Source organism: Halichoerus grypus, chromosome 10 (assembly GCF_964656455.1).
Source record: "Halichoerus grypus chromosome 10, mHalGry1.hap1.1, whole genome shotgun sequence".
NCBI lineage: Eukaryota > Metazoa > Chordata > Mammalia > Carnivora > Phocidae > Halichoerus > Halichoerus grypus.
In genome coordinates, this window is record NC_135721.1 from 95,084,690 (window position 1) to 95,100,439 (window position 15,750).

The window sequence follows — 15,750 nt, forward strand, 5'->3', positions numbered from 1 at the left end:
AGAGAGGCAAATAATTTCCTTCAGGTGAAATAGATCACCAAGGTCTGGTTGCTCTGGTGCTCCTTAAACTGGTCTTGTACGTAGCACTTTTCACTTTTCTCTTCAGGGTCTTTGTGTATAGTTCCAAGTCTCCACACCCTCCCATACTCTTTGGACCAGCTTTACACTCTTACTGGTTCCCACGTCCGTGAGTTAATATCTCTTCAACCTCTATTTCTTCCCTTATTTTATTTTTGCAGGAAAGTAATTTTGAAAAACTTTTTTGAATGGATACTTTTGATACATGTTTGGACTTTTTATCTGTATCCTTATTTTGGCGGCAGAACATAAGAAGTTATCTGTCAAAGTGCCAGTGGTGTATTTTCTTGTGCCAGGACCTTGTAAGTCCTGGGGGAGGAAGCCACAGATCAAATCCCCTCAACAGCTTTGCTCTCGCATGTGGGTAGAATCAAATAAAATGCCAGAATAAAGTACCTCATTTGTTTTCATCTTGTGCTTATTTGCAAATGAGATTCTGTAATGATAGCTCTTAAAAAACAGCTTTTGGGGGCGCCTGGGTGGTGCAGTTGGTTAAGCATCCCACTCTTGGCTTCAGCTCAGGTCTTGATCTCAGGGTTGTGAGATGGAGCCCTCCCGCCCCTCGTGGGGCTCTGTGCAGTGGGGAGTCTACTTGGGATTCTCTCCCTCTCCCTCCGCCCCTCCCCACGCTGGTGCTCACTCTCTCTCTCTCTCAAATAAATAAATAAATCTTTAAAAAGGTCCCTTTTGTATGGGGGGGGAGATGAATGTTAATTTTAAATAGTTGAATCTTATTTCTAAGGTACTTGGGATGATCTGAACAGCTGTGAAAGAGGCATTTAAGACCAATTCCCAGCTGTTTAGTTTTATATTTGGATCGGGGGTGCTAAGTGAGGAAATGAGTATGGGGACAGGAGGTCCCAAGGCAAGGAAAATTCAACCCTAAGGAAAATTCAGGGGTGGTGGGTGCTAAATATCTAGATTTTGGCATGCAGAACTGCGATTAAATTACTCTCATGAGCTGCAGGAAGACCGATTTTTATTCTCGCTCACCGAGATGACTACACACCACCACCAACACGGCAGATGACTGTTGGTGCTCCCCTGGGTGAAGCAATCATCCCAACCTCCCATGCCCTGTGGGCTGAGTCATCTGCTACTCCACTTCCTGGCTGAGCTGGCTCCTGGCTTTGAACCTTCCCACTATCCAGCTGGGGCCCAATTTTCGTTTCAAAAATTACAGCTTAAATGTCCTCCCAGTGGGACCTGTCCCCACACTTATTACAAAAAATTGCTGTTACATAAACCACTCTCCTCCTTGTTCTATTTCCTGTCCCCTTTTTGCTAAGTGCAATGACTTTGCTGGTTGAGTTTCTTTAGTTGTTGTTTTTAATAGCCTCAGACTATTGGAAACCTCTCATCTTGCAAGTGAAGCAAAAATCTGGTGGGACTTCGGAAGGTAAAGAATAGAATCAGTTCCCAATTTCACTGTAGAAAGGAGACAGGCCTGCTTAGTTGAGCAGTACGATGCAGGAATTTCTAATATTAACAGGTATCTGGCAGCATACCTGCCACGGGTCCACATCTAAAGAGTGGGGTGAATTTCAAGATGAGGTAAGATATACCCTGAGTTAGATCTTGGCCTTTCAATTCTCTGTAGTTTCTCCTTTACCCCCAACTTACTGGAACTGAAATATAACTCTTTCATCCTCCAAATTCACCAATCCATCCCCAATTTCAAATGTGTTGTTCTCCATAATCTGTGCCTATCCCCAATTGGCACTTTTTTTTTTTTTTTAAGTAGGCTCCACACCTAGCATGGAGCCCAACGCTGGGCTTGAACTCATGACAGTAAGATCGAGACCTGAGCTGAGAGCAAGAGTAGGACCCTTAACCGACTGAGCCACCCAGGCCCTCCCTGCCTCCCCCACCAATTGACAATTCTTATTACACTGATACCAGTGACTAATACAGAGGCTGTCTGCAAATGGTGATGTGTCTTCTGGAGGGCAGGCTATCTACATGCAGAGCTTCTCAAACTTATGCTTCTCAATGTTGGTACAAATCATCTGGGGACCTGTTTAAATGCAGGTTCTGATTCAGTAGGTCTGGGTGGGGCCTGAGATCCTGCATTTCTAACAAGCTCCCAGGTGATAATGCTGCTGGTCCAGCAACGAGGCTTTGAGAACAGCTGCTCTAAGGCATACCTCCTATTTCAGGACAGCCGGCCTCACGAGCGAGGGCAAAGCAGACGGGGCACCTGCTCTATACTATGGAAGGAACTATAATCTTTTTTGGCCAAGTCAGCCCCTTAGTAATCCCCTACCTGCTCTGCCCCATAATGCAACCACTAATTATATGTGGCTCTTTAACTGTAAATTTAAATTAAACATTTTATTCCTAGTTGCATGAGCCACCTCTCAAAGGCTCAACAGCTACATGTACTGACAGCTTACCCTATTGGACAGCAAAGATGTAGGGCATTTCTATCAGTCCAGAAAGTGTTACCTGACAATGCTGTTCTATAAGAATTCCAAAAATCTTTCTAGTTAAACCTGCTAGTTTAAGGCCCACCCACTCTTTGAGCAGCAAAAACCTATGGAACATGCAACATTTCTTCTTGGATCTGCACAATATCACAAATGGTCTGATTATACTTCCGTGGGCTCTGGTTCTGAACCATGGACACATGTAGAAACACCTGGCAGCCCGACACAGGTAACCAGCTAAGCCGAATCAGAACTATGGAGGGGGAGGCGGGAGTGGGATGGGCACTGGGAGGCGGGAGTGGGATGGGCATTGGGAGTCTTAAATGCACCCCAGGTGATTCTAATGTGGGACCACGATGCGGAGTCCCTGCTTTAGGCCGGAGTTCGATACCATGACCTGCACTGACACGCAGAGTGAGGAGGGTTAGGAAATGTTTTCTGGGCTTGTCAAAATGCACGACTTTCCGCAGCAGGAGGGGTGGAGTGTAGGGGCTGCCTCCATCCCAGCAGCCAGCAGGCTCCTTGGTTACGTCTATGCACAGATTTTTTCAGTGCCTCCATTTTCCGGTGATGTCTCTGAGAAACAAGATTGAGGCTTTAAAAACTATTATTATTTTAAAAATCGGTTAAGCGACTGCCTTCAGCTCAGGTCGTGATCCTGGAGTCTCGGGATCGAGTCCCGCGTCGGGCTCCCTGCTCAGTGGGGAGTCTGCTTCTCCCTCTGACTCTCCCCTCTCGCGTCCTCTCTCTCAAATAAATAAATAAAATCTTTAAAAAAAAAATTCTAATAGGTATTAAGCAACTGGGGCCTCTGCCCAGTGAAGTTGAGACAGTCAGGGACCTTGGGAACAAGCCCCAAGTAAAACACCTTATGCACCTGTGGGGCTTTCTGTTGGCTGTTATTGTTAAACCGCTTCGCTTACAGAGCAGAAGCAGGATGCCGCCCCATATACAAGCTGTACCTAAACCAGAGGACTCCTCTCCAAAAACCACGGATGGGTTTGCATGAGTTGCCTGCCAATATCGACCAATCAGGACGAGGCCCTTCCAACCAATCAGAACAATGTGGCGCTCCCCCTTCTTTCCTCATTAGCATATTGTACCTGGTGTGGGAACCTGAGTAGGAATTTTCTCTATACGAGCAGGGCCTCCACTTTGTTTGGAGAGGCCAGCCTAACTGCTCTCTGCTGGCGCTGTGGAAAGCACGCGTGACATCAGCAGAGTATGTGTGGCTAGGTCTTCTGAATTGCATCAAGCTGGACCATCACAAACCCGTTTTATGATCCATGTCCAAAAAATGCCTGGAGATCTCCTTAACAAGCTGCTGATTTAATACTTACTAATATATTGTGCAAATTTTACCAATTATGACTGATTTTTCTCTGGGGGGAGACTGCCAAAACTTAGTAAGCATTGAACCAAGCCCTGTCATTTTTCCCCGAGGAAACCACACAGTGGGTGCAGAGATCCACAGCTACTCCCTCAATCTCAACCCCTCCAAGCCCTAATAAACATTTGTGACTCCTTGTGCTGCATCAAATCATGAACTTTAAGTGTGAGCAAAGATAAAAAGTAACTCTGACCTTCTGATGGTCAGGAGACCTACAAGAAAATGAATAACCTATAATCACAATGATTGCAATGTTCTCTCTATTCTACATATTGTAACCATTTAAAATAGTCTTTGTCCCCAGATTGACTTACATGTGCAAGGGAAGTCAACTACATGAGGAGTTCTCCAACTTTGATGTATGTTAAATGGCCTCATTAAAGATGCCTGGCCTCTTTTCCAGGCCAGCAAACTAAGGTTGGGCACATTCCACCAGCCCTACTGGAAAGTTCTGACACATGTCATCTGCTCATCATTGCTTCCTGAAGCCCAGCAGTCCATGTGTCCTGTGGATCTCTTTGTTCCCCCAGATGGTACATCCTTTGGAGTTTTTTTAGAGGTCTAGAACTCACACTACATTTGGGGCTTGGAAAGGATAAACGTATTTCCAGCCATTACCAGCAAAAAGCAGATATGTCACCTTTTCTTTGAAATGACTATGTTTTTAGTTTCTGAAACCCTAAAAATTCTTCCTGAGCATGACAAGGGATGAGATTTTGTCATAGAGTTTTGATTTTTCTAAGAGATGCTATCCAAATTATATACATTTAAAAAAATCCCAGCAACAGTAAAGACGGAATTCCAATTACAGGGGCACTGTAGCATCCAGAATAACTTGCAAACTCTTTTTATCTCAAAACTCATACCAGGCTTGCTGTCTTTACATAACATATATTTTAATTTCAAGAGGGAAATCATCATTTCTCTGGTCTAAATTAATAGAATGTCTGCGTTGGCAGGGACCTCAGTGATCATGTGATCAGTTATTTGGGAGAAATTCAGATGCCCATATGACAGGACAGGACAGGACTTCTGCCCTGGGGTCCAGACCTTGCTGGCTCTGCTGAATTATGGCTTTCACAGGAAGAAGGATACTATTATGGCCACTATGTCATTATCTAGAGTTTGAAAGTTGGGTTAGAAATGTTCTCTGTTTTTAGACATGGGGATACAATATACAGCATAGGGAATATAGTTAATAATAGGTAACAACTTTTTATGGTGACAGATGGTAGCTAGATTTATTGTGGTGATCACTTTGTAATGTATATATAATGTCTCTATATAAATGTTGAATCACTATGCTGTACACCCAAAACTAATATAAAATGTATGCCAACTACAGTTCAATTAAAAAAATGTTCCAGTTTTTATTCCATGTATCACAGGACCTGTGATTGTGCAGGTAAACATAACCTATAGTTATGCTGTGACTTCCGCTCGCTGTTCTGAGGTCTTTGGATGGTACATGTCACACTGCTGCTCAGTTGGCAATGAGAAGCTCTGAGAGACACACCTCTGGCCGCCTTCGAGCCATCAAAAGGGAGAAATCATGCCAGAGAGCCTATGACATGTGAAAAAATGCCAAGTGGGAACAGTCAGGACCGTGGACAGTAGTAAAGCTCAGGAGAAGAAAGAGGGACCAGGCAGTATTGGAGATGGGTCCTCACTGTTTTCCAGACCACTGAATCACAACTGGTGACTCTCAGAAGTAAGAGTGGCATATGACATCGATTTCCCTGATGAGGTACTCACACTAAAAGGCTCTCTTGTTCCAGAATTCATATATATAAAGTTTATATATGTATATATAAATTTTCTGTGTAGCCAGTCAACCCATGTCAAAACACTAAAGGGACATAATTTCTTTCGAAACAAACACTAAAATGTAGTTTAAAATTTGGATTTCTATTAGATCCCTTTTGAGAATAATGTTTACAATTCTGTTACCATGTTCATCCAAAGCACATTGAAACCCAATGCCTTCAACTCCAATGGATTGGTTTGCTTCATTTATAACAGATTTGCTTCATTTATAATAGATGAGTGAATTTCTTGGCATGGATCTCCTTTATATATTCAAACTTGTTTTTCTTCCTAAGGCGTGTTGTGAGTTAATATTCAGGTGGTAGATGAAATCCTGGCTCGAAGTCTAAAGGGCTGCCTCCACGACAGAGGGGTCTTTGCATTCAGGAAACAGGACACTTCGCATTTGGTTGTAACATGACCCGTGTGGGTCTCACATTAGCACTGCTACCCTGGGAGCATGTTTCGTGATTGGTGATGCCCCCTGTAGGGACAGAGGCTGACTGTGGCTGCATAGTGCACAGGGAGATTTAGGGAGTGATGTAGAACATCTCCTTGCTTTGGGGCACAATGCCCCTACTGCTGCCATAGGCTAAGCATAAAATATTTTATTTCTGGAAAGGAAGACTTTCCCCTCCTCCCTGCCTCCCCTCCCGACTATGCATACCAGTATCTAAACCCGCTTCCTGACTCTGAGCAAAACTTTTAGTGGATAGAAAAATGTGGCTTTGACCATGTCATTTTAGAGCACAGGGTGTTCCCTGAGGTTCTTGTAGAAAAGCCAAAAGCCCATGTCTGAGTTAAGGTCTGGCCATAGGCACAAACCAAGCCCGTGCCTGTCCCTCACCTGTCCCTCACCTGGGAGTCACAATCATTTCCCACGTGGACACTGCCTGGGGCCATAGCCTGCGTATGGAGGTTTCTGCACGCCGGGCAGGAGGTGTGTGGCTGACCACCGTTCTACTTTGGTTTCTTCGGCAAGAGTGTAAAGTGGGTATGCGTGATTGAAGCATTTGGGGCCTTGAAGGCCAACTCTGGTGTAAACCTTTTCTTTCTTTTCTGAGCCATGACATCTTTCTTGGATAGATTTGCATCAAAATAACCTTTTTAGATTAGAAAGTTAGCTGTACATGGTTGTAATGTGTGAATGAGAGTTCACGGGCAGGAAATTTCTCCTGTATTCACTAGTTTCTCTTGTTGGGGGTTTTTTTTCTTTTTTTTTTTTAAGATTTTATTTATTTGAGAGAGAGAGGGAGTGAGTATGCATGCATGCGCATGCGTGCATGCGCGAGTGGGGGGAGGGGCAGAGGGAAAGGGAGAAACAGACTCCCTGCTGAGCAGGGAGCCCCATGGGGATCTTGATCCCAGGACCCAGGGATCATGACCTGAGCTGAAGGCAGACACCTAACCAACTTAGCCACCCAGGTGCTGAGCCACCCAGGTGCCCCTGTCTTGTTGGAGTTTATAACTAAACCTTTTTCACCTTGAACGAATTAGTGGTTGCCTATGCCCATCTCTCCTGAGCTAGTAACTCCACCCAGAATCTTGGCTTTCTCTCATCTCATCTTAAATCATTAACTTTGGTTTGGTTTTATTTATTTATTTATTTATTTATTTATTTATTTATTTATTTATTTAAAGATTTTATTTATGTATTTGAGAGAGAGAGAATGAGAGAGAGCGAGCACATGAGAGGGGGTAGGGTCAGAGGGAGAAGCAGACTCCCTGCCGAGCAGGGAGCCCGATGCGGGACTCGATCCAGGGACTCCAGGATCATGACCTGAGCCGAAGGCAGTCGCTTAACCAACTGAGCCACCCAGGCGCCCCTTTGGTTTGGTTTTAGTTTAAAAGTTGTTTTTGGCAGGAAGCAAACATGCTGCAGGATAATAGAGAATGTAGATTATGGAGTTGCCCAAATTTCTTTTCTTACCTTCAGCCATTTGTAGATCTCAGTGGAAATAGAAAGAAAAAAGAATTTTGAAAGAAATAGTACACCTGTGTGTGTGTGTGTGTTTTGGATAAGCTGTATACCAGTAATATGGGTAGAGGCGGTAGAGGCTTTCTGGACAAAGGACTTTATTTACACCAGTGGTTCTCAAAGTGGGACGCAGACCCAGCAGTGATAGCATCTGGGGGTTGGTGAGAAATGCAAATTCTTTGACCTACTGAACTGGAAATCTGTATTTGATTAAGTCTCCAGGTAGTTCCGATTGGCACTTACATTTGGGAAGCTTGGATTTTAGACCATGAATGAATGTAGGTAAATGCGTTTTTTCACACATAAAGTTGAATAGAGTATTTGACTTTTAAGCAACTGGACGGAATAATTCAACCTGACATGACAATAAATTTTTAGAGATTCTGGAACTGGTTGTTTGGACCTGTAAAAGTCAGCAAAATAAATTCTCCTAAAACTACAGCAGTGGTCATTTTGGTTCAAACCCACTGGTGGTTATAGAATTGATGATGGACAGAGCATCTGAGTGTATCATCCTGCACCAAGCATGGGAGGGAGATGATACATATGATTTATGTATCAAAAAGAAGGGTACAAAAGTGAGTAGAGCACATCTTTACTTCTGCAAGAATTTAAAAGTATTAGCTTTCTGCTGAAAGCACCTTTGCGCACAGGTGCATCTCTTTTCAGCAATGGCCTGTGGGCATGGCTCAGAATCCCGCAAAACAACTGCTGGGATCCTGGAATTCCTCGCCACACTTTATTCCAGGTTTTGTATACAGTTTTCTGGAATCAGTTACTAGATGAATTGTCTCAATAAACCAGAAGATGTGATATCTTCAAATTAAGTTTTTGATAAACAGGTTAAGTTTGAAGTCTTGAAAGGAAGAATTGTAATGTATGTATATATGCATACATTTATGTAAGTTTATGTTAGCAGGAAAACCCTGAAGTGGCATATGTGCCAATGTTGTCTTAAATCTTCCCTTCCCTCCTACCTGTTGCAAAAGCAAAGACCAAAACCAAAATGAGTAGTAACTACAACTATTCACCACACTTAAAATCTCTACAACTTGGTAAGAGTGTTTGCCAAATTGAAGCTCAGTAAAAAATTAATGGGACTACTGGCCACAATTTATTAAGGAAATAAATGTTCTGAGTGCAACAGGAAGCCATCTGAGAGCTTTTGGTGGAGTTTTATTGCTCTGCACTGGGTTTTGAAACTAAGCATAAAGCGCAATGTGAATCAATTCTGGGGCATCACATCATTTATCTTATGCATGTTGCTAATCCTCTACTTGTCCATGGCTTCAGTGCCTTTTTCAGCATCTCTAAGTGCTCCACACCTCTGGAGGATGATGCAATGGACACATGGCTTTTTATTTATCAGAGAAACGTTGGCTGAACCCACCCAATTCCTCCTGAAGTTGTATCATAACAGACAGCTGGATATATGGAAAGTTTTCAAAGATCCATTGGATTGTTTTCATAGAGAGTTTTGATGTCAGATAGATGGTGTGTGTGTGTGTGTGTTGAGCAGCCATTGCAGAAAATATAAAAATAAACGAGACTCAGTAATTAGTATGAGCCCACACAAAATTCAACATGGAAATGTCCCATCTACTTCAAAATAGCTGATCAAAATGGGTCAGAATAATTGGATAATTAGCCTGTTAATGGGACAATCATCCAATTTTGAAAAGGTAAAAATAAATAAATCTTAGAAGGAGCATCACTAACACCAATTTCCCACTTCCAGTTTCTCCCAACAATCTGAATATTTTCATGACCAATTAGGTAAAGCTCTAAGGCTATGTTTTATTACATTTTATTGCAAGTTGGATGTTATTCCTATTTTATATACCACAATTCAAAACCATTTGGACCTTAGAATATTATCAACCCTCTCTCCCCATTTTTAAACATTTAGGCTTTTCTTTGAAGCCTGTGTGCCTAAAGTAACATACAGAATCTCAAATCTCTAGCATTCGAATTCATGACCGTAAACTATAAGCATCAGTAGCAGTAGACTTAGGAAAACATAATCACCCACCTATCCTCCAGCCAGCTCCTTTTGGAAGTAGATAGAAAACATGTACCTACAAAAGGGCACTACCCCTAAAAAGGTAGGACCAGTACTTTCCTTCAGAAGGGGGACAGAAGCCTTTTGGAAACTTCCCCATGTCGTGGCCTCTCAGGGCATCCAAAGCCACCTAACAGGTATGTGTGCTGGCAGGGGTCCCAGCAGGCCAGGACATGGTTGGGAATAGATCTTCCAGAAAAAGAGGACTTTCTGGCCGTTCCTCCTTGGGGGTCAACTAGGATATGCTGAGGAAGAAGTGCAAACTCCAGCATCCGTCTTCCCTTGCCCCCTTATACACAAGATCACAGCCTGGGGAGTTCACCAGCACACTCCAGAAAATTGCTGAGAGGTGTGACTCTGGTGTTACTGTCAGGTATGGCCTATTGAATCAAAATTCTTCCCTTACAACCATTCTAACCCCTTCCAAATAAATCCCAGAACAGTGGGAGCAGTGAAAATAGCAACATCAGCTATCTTGTATCATTGGAGAGCAGCTCATTTAGAACCACATTCTCAGTCGATAACTCAAGACACAATCGTGCATGGCAGGGATCTGAGCAGAAATAGGCCAAGTGCTCATTTCATATGCGAAACCTTCCCAGTTCCTAGGTTGGCAATCATTATGCATGGGAACTTTACCTTATCCCATGATTCTGTCTTTGAGAAATTTAGCATGGAACTACAGTTTCTAAAGCATGCTTGAAAGAAAAAAAAAATCAAGCTTCAGATCAAATGTTTTGCCTAAGACTAAAGCTAATGAAGACCAATATAAAAAGTACCAATCAGAATAATGAAAATACCCTGTCCACATCCAGCGTATATTTATAAAATGCACAAATAGAGTGGTAAAGCATTTTTAGATGTCCACACCTTTTCCCTCCAACCTGGGAAAAACATATATATATATATATATATATTTAACACCTTTTCCCTCCAACCTGGGAAAAACATATTATATATATACACACACATATATATATATATATATATTTTTTTTTTTTTTAAGTAGTCTCCACACCCAGGGTGGAGCCCAACGTAGGTCTTGAACTCACAACCCTGAGATCAAGACCTGAGGCTGAGATCAAGAGTTGGGCACTTAACCGACTGAACCACCCAGGCACCCCTAGGGGAATACATTTTTTTACATAGTTAAATAGAAGTTGGTGCTGTGACTTACTGGCAATTTTTCTTCTGATTCCTATAAATGAATTCTGTTGCTTCAGGTGGAAACCTGGCTTGTTCACTAACCTTGGTCTACTTTTAGATCTGGGTAATTATTTCTTGGGAGTCGCTCAGGGTAAGAACGTGGCTTATTACAAGGATGTATTAGTCTCTCTTTTCCGGAGTTAGCTTCAGGGAAGTCTGAATTTTCACATTTGAAAAGTAGATCAGACAGGATAAAGACTTGAACGTTGCTGAACATTATCAGTAGTGCTGGAATCTCTTCCTCTCACTCCAGCTGAAAGAATTCCTAAGAGAGCGTTGCATGGACTCTACAGGATGACAGATACAAAGTCCCTGTGAGATTTAGAGGAGACCCACGATTTGTGACTTCACACTTGCAATCCACCAGACATTTGCCAGCCTTCCAGGTGAGTCCACCCAGAAAAAGTAGAAGCACGAATACCTGGCCACTTCCTTCCACGCATACAGGTCAGTGTGGTTAAAACAGGCAACACTCTAGGAGAGGAAGTAAAGCGCGATGCTCAAGGAAGGATACAGAACAGAGAAGTTTATTTTACACTATCCGTCCAAGAAAACAATCTCCATAAACCAGTGCAAAATGTGCAACAGAATCAATACGTGTGTCTTAGCTCTGAGAGCCCAAATTGGTGATTTCCTCTCCCGTTCCTCCTTCGGGCAGGTGCCCCATCGGCTAACGCTGGCCTCGGTTTGCACCATTGACAGAAACATTCAACCCATTTGTAGCAGGTTATTTTTACAATTCATACCAGAATGTGTACAAGGGACGGGGGGAAAACCATACTGAATGAATGATAAGTGATCAGTGCTTAAAGTAAATACAGGGGGCAGCACGGGCAAGAATCCACAGTTTCAATAAATACAAGTGTAACAAGCATGGGTGGGTCTCAACTCGGTGGAATTCGTCTGCATAATAATTCAGCATCATACAAAATCTAGCAGGGCTGTTGAGCAGTGATTGGCAACAATGTTCACAATAACTTATGCCCTTGAGCTAGTCTTGCATTGAACACATTCTGTGGTTCCAAAGGTGTCAGTCAGTTCTCTGTTTTCTCCTTCCCTGGCCATCCTCCAGGATGGGAGGGGCGGAGCTGGGGCAGCTTGGTGGAGGCGTCCCATGAGGAAGGACGCTGGCCCAAGAGCCAGCTGTCAGGGTCCAGTGTACTCAATACCGAGTGGCAAATCGGGACTTTAGTGACGATGTCTGTGCAAAGTGTGCTTCTCTCCATTTTCCAAGAAACCAGTGTCTGTAACTCCTGCACGAAAAGCAGTGGTGGCCTCTGGGTCACTCCCTGTCACCCCAAATACCAAGCGACGAGTGCGCATCTCAGGGACTCACGGGCTGGGAAGCTTCTGGTGCTGACTGCCTGGCACCCCACGGATGGGGAGTGTAACCAGGGCCCCTCATCCAAGGCCTCAGGCAGGCTAGAACTATTGCTTGAGAGACTAGAAGGAACCTAGTGAGAAAAAGATCCTAATGGCTATGTGGGAAGCTGTCTTCTTCCTTGAAAGCCTCGTGCCCCCTAGGTAACGCCTACAGGACTTCCGGGAGGCGTCCACGGATATGAAACATCACGCATGTGTTCCCGGTGGCCCTGCCCACGTGTTCCTCTACTAAGTGCCAAATCCATGCATATTCTACCATGCCTGGGATATGATCCCAGAACACATGGCAGGGACAACCTGTGGATCGTCTGCTAATCCAGAGCCCAGTGAAAGAAGAGTCAAGAGAAGCTCTCCGTCTCTGGAAGAAAAGGAAGAAAAGGGGGAAGCCCCCCCCAAGTAAAACAACCTCCCCAAACCCAGTCACCTAGGCATTACCTCAAAACATAATGAAATCCCAAACACTCCCTAGCATCGATATACCCTCTTCTCCTATTCCTTTGACAGTCTCAGGTCATAAATTAGGTTTGTCTTCCATTCAATAACTTAAAAAAGGAGGAGGGATTGTAGTAAGTTTTGCCTGGCTTGGGCCAGTTAGCAGCCAGTTTTTTTTTTGTTTTTTTTTTTTCCTAGAATCTCAGTCACTGTTCAAAAATGGAGCTTGAAAATTCACGCGGATGTCAGAGTCTTCACACGGAGGAGACAGGAAGGGGTGGGTGGGAGGAAACCAGGGAGGAGGGGGAGCAGGGAGGGGAGGGGACAGCCTGGGCCACCGAGGCAGGAGCGGAGGCCTGTGACCAGCGCGGGAGAGCCGGAGGTCCCGGCCCCGGGGGGGGGGGCCCGTGTGACTCGGGGGGGGGGGGGCCCGCGTGACTCGGGGTGCGGCTGGATCTTGTATTGCACAGAAAAGGAGGCCCAAGGCTCGGCGGGCGGCCGGCCGGGTCAGTGGTCCCCGCACATGGGCAAGTTCACAAACGTGAACACGTTGAACTCCGTCATGATGGAGAAGCACAGGAATACGCCGTACAGGAAAAGGCATCCGCACCCGAGCTTCTTGTCCAGCTGCCACTTGTTCAAGTGAACGCCAAACACCTGCAACACACACAGCGGGGTCAGAGGGTGCGGGAAGAGGAGGCACGGCGGGGGGGGGGGGGGCTTTGCGGAGGGCTGGGGAAGGGGCCGCCAATGCCTCGCAGGGCACCGAGTGTCTCTGAGCCCCTCAAGCCCATCGCTCACGTTTTGGAAAATCAGAACACTGAAATCAAGAAGAAGGGAAGTCAGAACTTTAAAATAACTTTAAAAAGTCATAATGATGGGACCAATCGACTCAGGTATCACGGCCACCACACTTGCCCTGGACTCCAACCCAGCACTGCTCTGTGCCCGAATCACCAGTTCTGACTCTTCACCCTTTTGTCCCCAAGCAGCCCCTGGCTCTTCCTGAGGATGCATCTCTTCCATTCCCATGCCTGGAGGCAAGGGAGTTGTACCCCTTGCTCCTCACTGCTGCTTCCCCCAAAACACCCAGCTTGGAATCTAAAGCCTTCCAACAGTCGCACTCCATCCCACTTGGCTACAGTCCACACTGCAAACCCGGCCTCTCCCACTCCCCCCTCCCCAGATCCCAGAGTCCCACTCACTGCCACTCCTATCTACAGCACCCAGACGCCCTTCCCTGCGATTTCACCGTCCATGGAGAGGATCTTCCCGACACCTGTCCTCCACCCCATCTCCCACCCTGCACCTGCACTGCACCCACTAGTCTCATGTGGCTGCCCAAATTTGAACGTAAGTCAAATAATATTAAAAACTGAGTTGCTCAGTTGTACTAGCCACATGTCACGTGCTCCACATCCACACATGGCCAGTGGCTGCTGTCAGGGCAGGTGCAGGTGCAGGCCACCAGACAAGTTCTGCTGGACAGCCGCGCAGCCGAGAGCCGGCAATGAGCAAGAACAGAAACGACTCTATGCTCTCAATGTCCTTCATCCCGCTCTCTGACTGCCATCTCCTCTTTCTGTCTTTGTCCATCTGGTACCCTCCCTCCCACAACTCTGCAGACCTTCAGGACCCAGAATTCACAGCTTCCACCACCATTCCGCTGCATGCCACCCCCTGGACCCACCCCTGTCCCATTTTACCCTGCCAAATACCACCAGCAATCACTAGAACCACCCCTGGCATTCACCACATTCACTGGCCTCGCTGGTGCTCCCATGGCAGAGCCACAGCCTTGGGTTCAAGCCCAGCTTCCAGGGACTCCACATTGCTTCAGTGCTGCTGACCCAGGCTGGAGGAAAATGCCTGGCCATGCCGAAGAATCTCACTTTAAATTCAAGCCTACAGGGGGCGGAGCAAGATGGCGGAGGAGTAGGAGACCTGGATTTTGTCTGGTCTCAGGAATTCAGCTGGATAGGGATCAAACCATTCTGAACACCTACAAACTCAACAGGAGATCGAAGAAAAGAATAGCAACAACTCTCTGAACAGAAATGCGACCACTTTCTGGAAGGTAGGACGTGCAGAGAAGTGAATCTGAGGCGATATTTGGGAGGATAGACGGCGGGAGAGGGGCCTCCATCGGCCACTTCTGGCAAGTGATAGAGCCTCGGAGCACAAAATCGGAACTTTTAGAAGTCTGCTCCGCTGAGGGACGTCGCTCCAGTGGCTAAGCAGGGGGTGGAACCCTCGCGGGACAGTGTGGTCTCAGGACCCTCGGGGTCACAGAAAGACCGGGGGTGCCTGAGTGCGGCAGAGCTCCCAGGTATCGGAGCACGGAAGCCGGCTGTAGAGACGGAGCCGAGGTGCGGGCTCTCAGCTCGGGGTTGCCATAAACCATGATCCGCGGCACAGTCGGGCCACTGCTCCTCCAGCAGGGATGCAACAAGCGGTAGATCCAGGGAGACTCACCTTCCTCCCCCGGGAGGAGCGGTGCGGGAGCGCACCGCAGAGATCTGCTGGGTTTGGAGACTCCACACGGGGTCGGGGGCTAGAGATAGAAATGCTCGGTCACAGGCCGGGTGAGCACGGAGTGCGGCCAGAGACTGGGGAGACGGGAGTGATTGACTGCTTTTCTCTGGGGGCGCACTGAGGAGCCGGGCCCCGAGTTCTCGGCTCCTCCGGGGCGGAGATTGGGAGGCCGCCATTTTCACTCTCAGCCTCCAAAGCTGTACTGAAAGCTTGCAGGGAACAAAAGCTCCCGAGAGCAAACCCGAGCAGATGACTTAGCCCCGACCGGGCAAGGGCAGGGCAGTTCCGCCTCCAGCAAAGACATTTGGGAACCACAGCAACAGGCCCCTCCCCCAGAAGATCAGTGAGAACAGCCAGCCAAGACCAAGTTTACCCATCAATGAGAACGGCAGAACTCCAGCGCTAGGGGAATACTGCACATAGAATCCATGGCTTTTTTACCATGATTCTT

The 15,750-nt window shown here is 46.1% G+C and overlaps 1 protein-coding gene across 2 annotated transcripts in view; it reads right to left on the minus strand.

Annotated features, from left to right (window-relative positions):
• Positions 1 to 11,460: 11,460 nt before the first annotated feature.
• The window catches only part of SLC24A3 (solute carrier family 24 member 3), a 487,300-nt gene continuing 483,010 nt past the window's right edge, over positions 11,461 to 15,750 (minus strand). For both annotated transcript variants that reach the window (XM_078056870.1, XM_078056869.1), the window contains one exon: positions 11,461 to 13,421. In XM_078056870.1, the coding sequence (XP_077912996.1) occupies positions 13,272 to 13,421 (150 nt within the window). In that variant the 3' untranslated portion in view covers positions 11,461 to 13,271. The remainder of the gene's footprint in view (positions 13,422 to 15,750) is intronic.